Source organism: Barbus barbus, assembly GCF_936440315.1.
Source record: "Barbus barbus genome assembly, chromosome: 5".
Classification (NCBI taxonomy): domain Eukaryota; kingdom Metazoa; phylum Chordata; class Actinopteri; order Cypriniformes; family Cyprinidae; genus Barbus; species Barbus barbus.
The window spans coordinates 5293113-5303828 of record NC_136733.1 but is presented as its reverse complement, the minus strand read 5'-3'; the positions used below and the strand labels follow the sequence as shown (position 1 = coordinate 5303828).

The 10716-nt window shown below is 36.8% G+C and overlaps 1 protein-coding gene across 3 annotated transcripts in view; it reads left to right on the top strand.

The window, feature by feature from the left end:
• Positions 1 to 913: 913 nt before the first annotated feature.
• Positions 914 to 10716, top strand: part of nos1 (nitric oxide synthase 1 (neuronal)) — a gene marked incomplete at both ends in the record, with an annotated part of 54716 nt that continues 44913 nt past the window's right edge. For all 3 annotated transcript variants that reach the window (XM_079417562.1, XM_079417561.1, XM_079417560.1), the window contains 2 exons: positions 914 to 1620; positions 4505 to 4631. In XM_079417562.1, coding sequence (XP_079273688.1) covers positions 914 to 1620; positions 4505 to 4631 — 834 coding nt within the window. The remainder of the gene's footprint in view (positions 1621 to 4504; positions 4632 to 10716) is intronic.

The window sequence follows — 10716 nt, the reverse complement described above, 5'->3', positions numbered from 1 at the left end:
CGAGATGCAGGAGGACTGTAGATTATAAGTGTTTCTTACATGAACGTTCAGTTGAGACTGAGCGTGATGCACATGGAGGAAATGCTACTGGCTTGTCAACAGAAAGGAAAGAGTGAATTGAAATCTACGCTCACAGCTTGTACACTGTGATATGAGTCACCACTCAATCATTGAAATTATTAACAAAAAATATTGTGAGGGTTTCAACTGAATGACTCTTTCTTACAAATAATGTCATGCATTCAAAGTCAAGCAATAATTCATCCAAACAATAAAATTCTGTCATTATTTACTCACACTCATGTCGTTTCAAGCCTGTATGCTGTTGTTATATTTCTGTGGAACACAACAACAGAATTTGGAAGAATCTCACAGTATGCTCTGTCTGAAGCTGTATGATAGTTTTGTATGAGAAATAAACTGAAATTTAATAGTGACTAATGAACTTTCAGATAATCTTCCCCTCCAGTGAGCTTATAATTCAAGAACCAGTGATTTAAACCAGATCAATTTTGTGATTCAGATCAACAGTTCATTGAAAAATAACTGTTCATTCACAAATCAGACTTTAAAAGCATTGAATATAGAGCATTAAACATATGGACTACTTTTATACAGTTTTTTTTTTTTTTGTTGTTCCATGGAAAAATGACAGCATACACGTTTAGAATCAATTATTTTTGTTCAAACTGTTCCTTTAAACCAATTTTTACTACTGACGTAGTTAGACTTAATTAACAGTCTGAATATTTCCTTAAATGTCACAGGATGCCATTAGTAGAATGAAAAAGTGAATCTTGCTAGTCTGTATTGTCTTGCATTTCTTCACGTCTTCGCCTGCTGACACATCTGACATGTCGCTCTCCTTTGTCACATTTAACTCAATCGCAGATCTGACGCACAGCAAGACACAATGCAGGAATCTGAGCCTAGCGTGTGTCAGCTGCAGCCCAACATCATCTCAGTGCGCCTCTTAAAAAGAAAGATCGGTGGGTTGGGCTTTCTGGTCAAACAACGTGTGTGCAAGCCGCCCGTCATCGTCTCTGACCTCATCCGGGGTGGGGCAGCGGAGGAATGTGGGCTGGTCCAAGTCGGTGACATCGTCCTAGCCGTGAACAACAAGCCTTTGGTGGACCTGAGCTACGAACGTGCGCTCGAGACCCTGAAGAATGTGTCACCCGAGAGCCACGCCGTCCTCATCCTCCGCGGACCCGAGGGCTTCACCACTCACCTGGAGACCACACTGAGCAGTGATGGGAAACACAAAACGGTTCGCGTCACCAGGCCCGTTATGCCCGTTCAGAGCAGGCCGTGTGAACAATGTTCGCCCCTCAGCCCCAACATGACCAAAGAGCTCAGGGCCATAGAGAACCTGTCCTCTTCCTCTCCTCCCAGGAAAGACCCACGGGAGAGCAAACCCCTGATTCCCCTGCTGGCCCAGGACTCTCTGCTCAGAGAAGGAGGCCATTCAGCCCTTCTCATCAACGGGGTGGAGGAGAACAATGACCTGCTGAAGGAGATCGAGCCAGTGCTGAAGCTCATCAAGAACAGCAAAAAAGAGCTGAATGGAGAAGGTCAGAGAGTCGTAGAGAGGAAGGATGTTGAAGTGCAGGTGGAGAGGTGAGTGATGTCTTAGTGCAAACCTCCAAAAACATACCAATACATACAACTCTCTGCAGGTTCCAACTGAAATAAACACTAATGGCAGTAAACCACCAACAGAGTTTATTCATTTCACACAAATTATGATCGCAAGAACAAATAATCAATTAATAAAGAGTTATTTTTGTGCAGTTCTTCCCCGCAATACTATGTTATGAACGCAAAAGGCTTTTACCATAGTGTATTATAAACTAATAGATTTTGACATCTGCATCACATAACCAGCTCCTTTTATGTTACTTTTCTTTCACTGTAAACTTGCTCAGTAGCTCACCTGGTACAGCCTAGCACTTGCAATGTGGAGTGCTCGGGTATGAGACCCGTGAAAAACAAGTCATGATAAATAGCTAAAATGGAATAGTTGCTTCAGCAAATGCATTTTATCCAGCATTTGTCTTGCTTTTAGGCTAGGGTTTCGGTTTACGTGGTATGCTACTTTCAAATGCGATAGACCTTTTAGTTCCATTTACCAGAATTTAATTTCCAAACTCAACTTAATTTCCAAAGTCTAAGTTTTTCAATCTCCATTATATATATATTTTTTAAATAATGAAATTTAAAATATTAAAGTTTAAATGCACACTAAGTAAATACATTTTCAGCACATATCTCATTCTGACATGAATGGCGTTTCAATTTTTACCATTCAAGTTTATGATTTTTCCTGGGCAGATGATAAAATGTATTTGAAAACAGTAGATTAACATTGAAGTGTTATCAAGCTTAAAAGGATCATTCACCCAAAAAATGAAAATTCTGTCATTAATTACTCACCCTCATGTCGTTCTAAACCTGTAAGACCTTCATTAATCTTCAGAACCAATGCTATCTCACGACCAATTTGTACATATTTTACAAGGTGGCTAATTCGTGGACCTCACTCTGTCATTCTTGTTAATTGTTTTTAAATGTATAGTTTATAAATCAGGTTAACATTCGAGAAATAAGACTACAAGTTAGTCATTTCCCCTTTGTGATCTCATTATCTGGTGCCTGTTGTGGCTTCAATTAGTCTGTTCATATGGTCTGCACATTGGAATCTGATTTAGGTATTTAACTATATGTAATTGCCTTACTGAAAGCATTAAATTAAACAATTACATTTTCTCTAGGGTACAATATATATGGCATTCCAGTAAATCACTAAGCTCTGAATCACATTGTTTGGAGTTAAACAAACTTTTTAATATATGTGCAAATATAGGTTATAAACGCATTCTCCATTTTGGATTTAAATTCACCACTGGCATTTAAAAGAGTCCACTAACATGACTTAACATTACTTGTTCCCAGAAAGATCATGTTCTAAAAGCTTCAAGTGGTAGCGCATGAGTAATGACAACACTACAGCAAATTACATGAGCACTATTGACCTAAGGGAAGAGTTCTTTCAAAAACATTATTGGATTAATGTTGTAAACATTAAACACATCCAGAAGACATACAGTTCTTAGAATCAGTTTTACCTTTTAAATTAAAAAGAAAACTCTTTATTTACTCCCAGTGCAAATAGGATGTTAAGCATGATCAAAATAATACAATAGAGTCTAGTTTTCTAGTGGTGGAGAATGGGTTTAGTCACACTATTTATTCCAATGATTATTTTTCAATGTAGATTGTCTTATGATGAAAAAGTCTTTACTACAAACAAATCTGTTAAGCATTGCCACCATTAGTGTGGATGAATTATCTAAAGTCTGTGTGACAACTAGCCCCAGTCTGTCTCCCGTTTTCATTTATTTGGGAATATGATTTACAAATCACTCAACCGAGAATGTAGACATATTTGCTCAATATTCATGCCTCAAAAACAAGGTTTTCTGAGAAAGGTCAGTTTTCTAAATGCATATTCTTTATGATAAGTGCATCTTGTGTTTACTTGGTGAGCTGTCAGTGAGTGAATCTGTTCAGAATGTATTTTATTCCATTCAGTCTTTTTGAGATTACTCTTGCGTTGAATGTTCATATTATGCTTTAGTGAACAGGAAATACTAACAGGCAGTGCGAGAAGCTTCCTGCAACATTAATAACAGAATGGATAAATATAGACATGAATATTACTGTAATTTTATGATTACAACCCAGTTTTCACAGTATTCCACTTGGTTTAATTAATTCTACCTAAATTATTTGTTACAGCCTAACCACTGTAGTTTTGTCATAATAATATAAAATAGTAGTCATATTGTTTAACTGAATGAGAGTTACCATCTTCATACTGTGAAGATCAAATAAATGTCCATTCTGTAAAAGCCTCATTACAGAAAACTGATTAGTTTTTTATTATTTGAAAAAGTACACACCAGATTTCTTTTCTGTAATATTACTCCGACTGGTGAGCAGAGATGGCAGCGTTTCATCCAAAACAAATCAAGCTTCTCTCACTTCTCTTACTATTAGTCCCATCAACATCAGCTAGTTAAAAAAAAACTCTGTAAGTGATTGTTTACACTTTTTAATTATACATTACTTCGGAAAGCATAGTTTATTGTTTGAGTATCTGGGCACTAGTGAAATCTGAATATGGAATAACTTGAGTATGAATGGAATTGAGGTGATTTACTATATAATTTAAAAGACGAAGTGCACATTGGTAGCCTTGAGATATTAATGTTTTACAGAAATTGAAGTTATGCTCTACGGACAGAATCTGAGGCATGTTAATTATGACAGATTTTTTTTTTTATTTTACTAATTCTGTTTATATCATAAACGTAAAAGTGTGCAAAGTAATAAACCTACAGTAGACAAAAAATTATATAATTGAATGTTTTTTAGTCATTGTACATACATCTAGACCTGTTTTCTTCTGGCTGATGTTTGAGCTGTTTGTGACTTTCAGAGACCTTGGTGTGGAAAATGGACAGAACGCCCAGCTGGCGTCGGATAACGACAGAGTGTTTGATGACCTCTGGAGAAAGGACAACATGCCTACGGTGCTTAACAACCCTTACTCAGAGAGTGACAAGGTAAAATACAGTCTAAATGGCTTTACGTGTGGCTTTGAAGGACTGTGAGTGAGTCAGTAATCTAGCATTATTTCTTTTTTAAAGGTGCAAGTACAGAAATATTGAAGCTGTTCTTTACTGTTAATATGGCCTGATCTGCTTGACAGCTGGCAGATTTTCAATGTCCTACTCTTAAAAAGAATTACAGGACATAGTTCTACAAACTTTTTATTCTCTATTTCTTTAGAAGAACTGTACTAAAGTGTAAATTGTCATGGATCATGAAATGCAGGGTAAAACTATGCTAACTACTACTAATAAAATACAACTAAATGCATTGGTGTTTATATATGTAAATCAAAATGAAAAACCAAAATAGAAAACCATGTGACATTGAAGACTGGAGTAATGATGCTGAAAATGAAGCTTTGCAAGTACATTTTAATATATTCACATGGACATTTTTACATGTTAAATTATAATACTATTTCACAATATAATTTTACAACATTTTAACTGAATAAATGCAGCACTGACTTTTTTCAAAAACATCTTACCAACCTCAAACTTTTGAATAGACAAATGATCTACAAAATAAGATTTAAGTGGAGGCTGCAAGTTTAATATTTCAAGTAGGGCTTACTTGCAAGTAACCATATGAAAGCCTCTCTCTAGTGCCTGTCACATGGCTTTCTCTGTACCTGCCAGCTCAGTGCTGGTGTAGCATGTGTTACTACAGTCCTGGTTGTGGGGGTAGCAGTGCTTACATTTCACATCAGCACATGACTCTCTCATCTGGCCTCTTGTGACGCATTATCCTTCTGAAAGAAACCGGATGGATGGAGGCGATCCAAGAAAGCAGAGGAATGAATGGATGCAGCTGTGTGGTCCAAGACAGAGTTGTTCTCTTTTTCTCTCTCTATGCTTAGTGTAATACAGTGTCTGGTGGATGATTAATCATCAGTGAGCAAGACGAGGAGGGGGAGAGTGAGAGAGTACAAGAGAAATAGAAAGACAAGAACATTAAACCAAGGCAATATGTTATTGTTGTGCACAATCTCTGACATTATTTGTGTGACAGAAAGATGCAATGACTGTTGAGATGATATATGAACCCTTACAGCATGTCCTAACCAGGCAACAAGTTTCCAACAACAACTAATTTGTCTATCCGCAATAAGTGCAAAGCTGCTGCACAATCACAGCCAATCAGACGACATCTAATGTATAATATAGTTATGTGGCAAGTTCCCTAGTGTAACATTTGTTTGTATGATTTATATCCTCCACAAAATATAAACCGTAATTGTGACATTTTAACCTAACCATTTTTACTTTTTTTCTCAAACTCGCAATTCTGAGAAGAAGAGTCAGAATGGGGAGATATAAAGGCAAAACCCAATCACATTTGGCAATTTAGAAACCCTGGCCAGGACATCTCAGAGAAAAACAGGATATGTGGTCACCCTAGATTTCACCTCTTTATCAGTTGGCTTGGTTCATGGCTTTTAATGCTTTAAACAAAGACTTTTTAAAAATCCCTATACGAAAAATGTATGGAAAAATACTGTGTATGGATACACACTACCAAAAATCTTACTGTTTAGACATTGTGTACACTTTCAGCATACTTAAAAAAAAAACATACTATGATGCACTAAATCTAATCTTCCATATCATTTAGGACAGATGAATTTCAATGCTGTATACATTTATATGTGTTAGTGTTATTTCAATCACATTGACCTTAAATGGCCAGCCAGATATGACATTATCTGCAAAGGCTAAAGGGAAATAACACATTCTCTTGCACCTTCAAATCTTCACTTCAGTCTGACAGTTTGAGACCTTGGCTACTCTATAATTTTGCACTTTTAGCATATTCTCACTGACAATGTTAATGAATTTGCTAGAGCATGCCTAGAACATTCTCAACATGCTGTAAGACACACAGAATATTCCTGCTGCTGAGATGATGATAAGTGAGTGTTCTTATAAGCTTGCTTTGGTCCATTTTAAACTTGTTTTACATTTCTATATTGAGCTGCAAATGGAACAGCTTGTTTTCTTAAGAAGTGTTTGTACTTTGGAAAGCTAACCTTGCTAACACGAGACCGAATGCATGTTTCATTGCTTTAGTGATTGCAAACCCGCTAAAGCAAAGCAGGTGCGATGATTTGAAATGCTTGAGATGATAATAACCTTTCCGTCTGCCTGATGGGGTTGAGGTTTTTTAGAAATGTGCTGAGTTTTCCAAGGCTAACAGCAGCGCCCTGCATAATTTAAGCTCTAATAAGGGTCGCTCAGACAGTAGAAGTGGTGCGAAGCAGTCGGACAGATGAGCTGCTAACATCATTAAACAATGATGTTGCTGTCTTTGAAGCTCTGCATGAAAAACAAGCAATACTATTTAACCATCTACTGTATATTTTTTATTAATCTCATGCCCCTTTTTAGTTCAATTATAGAACAGATAGTTCCTCTCCTGGATGCTAATGTCAAAAGAGCATTCCACTAGTTCAAAAATATATTATTTCAAATTGTTATGATGCTAAATGCATATTCATCATTAGCTATCTTACTGCACAGCACCCATAAAAAAACCTTCTGTTATTATTTACCACGTCAGAGGCTGTATTTTCGAGCAGATGCACACTTGATCATCTAAACATTCATTTACTTGCTGAAGTTCAATTTTACATTTATGCATTTGACAGATGCTTCCATCCAAAGTGACTTAAATTACATTTCAAAATATAAATTTGTCTCATTATTCTTATTCTTGTTGTTGTTGTTATTGTTATTATGTTATTAAAAATAGCCAATATGTAGTATAAATTATTTAGAAATGCTATATTGTGATCACAACTCATGCTCATATTTTAAATATTAATATCTAAATGAATATCTAAATATATTTAGATATTCATGATTGGTGATGCAATCATTTTGAATGTATTTTAGTAGTAGATGTAATTTAGTAGGAGAAAAAGTAAAAAAGCACAAAGTGTGATTTATTGGACGGGAGGTGAGCTACAAGTAATGTTTGGTAAATTTTTGTTCAAGCATTAACTGAAAAGAGCATAGATTTGCCCAAAAGATTGATTATTTGGATTATAGAATCAGTTGGTTCATCAAAATGAGCATAGATTAAAACCAAGAAATTGATATTGTCAAACCATTAGACCAGGGTATAGCGCCATATTTCTTTTTTTGACAGAATTGAAAACGAGGCAGTTTCGTGGTATTTTTTTTAATCTTTCAGTATTTCCATAAGACGGTTTTGAAAGTTGTGGGTTGTCAAACTGACATGATCTATGATCTTTAAACAGTGCGTTTTAGTGTAAAGACTAAGTTTATCCCGTCTTTGGTTTATATGGCAATACAGCATCTAATCTGATTAACATCTATAGATTTAGCAACCATAGTAATTCCACTTCAACAACATAGGAACTCCCTGATGACTGTAAAAAATAAACAAAAAACACCTAAGCAAAGTTCTAGTAACTGTCTAGCCATATTAAGTAAATAAAGCCAGTATTACAGTAGGTATTTATGCAGACAATTGCCATGACATCCATGGAAACACAATCTTTTCATCTTATTAGTCATTCCAAAATGTTTTATTTATTAGCAGCTTGTGAAAATGAGTTTGTCAAATCAGCTCGTGTTACTCTTTTACATAATATAGCTTGTGTTAATACAGCTGTGGTGAGAAGGATGAGACGTAGACAAAGCAGTTTCCCCCGCAGTGCCCGTTGTCGAGCACTAAGTTGAATAAAGAGGTGCAGCAGCGAAGGTGGGTTCTGGTGGGCTGTGAATGCTGCGTGAGTGTGTCGAGTGCTTGTTTCTGAAGCGCTTCAGTGTGGGTAAGTGGTCTCGAAGTGTCGATGATGTTGCCGATTATTCCACCCCGTTCACACACGTGGTTGGGTGTGTGTGTGTGTGTGTGTGTGTGTGTCAGTTGTTGCCCGGGGCCATGCTGTCATGTACACAGAATCCTTACAAAACCCTTTCAGTTGAAGTTTGCTTTTTCAATTTTACACCTTTTCTTTTTCGCACTGCCTTCCTGTCACAGTGTACACTCGTATATGTAAGGGTGTATCATATCCGCCTTTTGTCTTCATATTTCACTTGTGACAAGACAGTTCTTCTCATCCGTTCTGCCTCAGATGTCTCACATGCGTAAACATGAGTGCGGCGCATTTCTTGCCAGCCGAGTGCAGCGTGGTGGCTTTGAGATAATAATCGTGTACGTTGCGTGTGTTGTGTAGCCAGAGACAGAGAAGGACTGATCTGTCTTCTGAGGAGAATCAAATCGATTGAGGAGAAGGACGCCCACTATTCTTCCTGGGGACAGCGAACATAATGGGCCATGGCTGATATTGAAGTTTGCATTCATACCATCAGAAACCACCACAATTATACGAGTGATGTGGTGCCGAAACTGTCGGCCTGTGAACTGGGTCTTCATAAGGAATATAATGGCTGCTAGATTGATTTCTGTTGGATTAACGATGTCAACTTCTGATACATTTGTACATGTGGCAAATTACACTCATCTTTTGAATGGCAAGTCATTGAGAGTATTCTATTCTCTCTGAAAATCAAAGCTCAATTAGAACTTCGCTTAATAGTGCTGATTATCCCATTGACACCTTTGAGTAAGTCATGCATTCCTTTACCTTTTCCTAGTTGTTAAAATAGCTACATAAGAATAAAGAACTTTGCAAAGAAAGTTCATTGCTGTCAATTGACCGTTCGCAAAGACCCACCCACCTTAGTTACTGTTGCCATCTCCGACAAACATTGCCGCTCTCACACACTGAACATCATGTTCTCACGCAGTGAAAAATACATCGCAACATGACATTGCGTTGACAGACAAGACAGAGTAGGTTACTTCTGGTATGAAACAAGATCTCAGGACTCTCAGCTTTCAAATTTGGTAATTTTTTGTCAAGAAATTCAAATAAATTATGTTTTATTAACAAGGCTCGAGAGGAGCACAATCAGATTAATCAACCAAATTGGCACAGGTATAACTCGTTTAGCTAATCATCCTAACTAGCACGATACGTATATATATATATATATATATATATATATATATATATATATATATATATACATATATATATATATATATATATATATATATATATATATATATACTTCTATTCTATGACAGGTTTCCGGCATCCCTCCTCCACCCCAACTCCTCACTCTTAATTTATTTTCGTCCCATACTAGGGATAGGGGGAGTTCTCTGAGTTCTCAGCCCTCCCCCAGGACAGCACGCCAAAATATGCTTACTGTTTGCTCAATCAGATATAAGGGTGAACTCGTGAAATACTGTTTTGTGGCTCTTTAATGTGTTGTGACAGATGACTGTATTGCCTCAGTTCAAACACGTGAACCGATCATCTTTTCATATTTACGTAAAGCACTAAATGAACATAAATAAACATCAGAAAGTATTCTGTTTCTGCACTAAAAACAGATGAGCACACATATGCATATACAGCTTCCGATCGGGGTGAAGTTCACTGGGTTTTGTCCACAGAATGAAAAGAGCACATGTTTTTTTATTATTTAACACTTAGTATTTTAACTTAAGCGCTGCAAGCCATGCATACAGTGCGGGACATGACAGATTTTCTGGTACACAAAACAAGTACTTTAAAGGGGTCATCGGATGCCCATTTTCCAGTTTGATATGATTCTTTAGGGTCTTAATGAAAAGTCTATAACATACTTTGGTTAACATTTCTCAGTGGTAGTGTAAAACAATACCCATTTTAACTTGTCAAAAACAGCTCTGTTTACAGCAAGCCGTTTTGTTGCATGTTCCTTTAAATGCAAATGAGCTCTGCTCACCCCACCCCTCTCTCCCGAGCCGCTCTCTGAGAGACTGTAAACTTTAGCCGCATTCATTGTGAAACTGGCTAACTAGCACATTATTAGGAAAGGCGATTTGCAAAGATTCATAAAAAAAACCCTTATACTCACTTCTTATGTGGGTGAAGCTGGATCACAAATGATTCACGCAAATATAGACACATTTAGGTAGATCAGGGGAGCATTCCCTTCAAAAACAAATGTA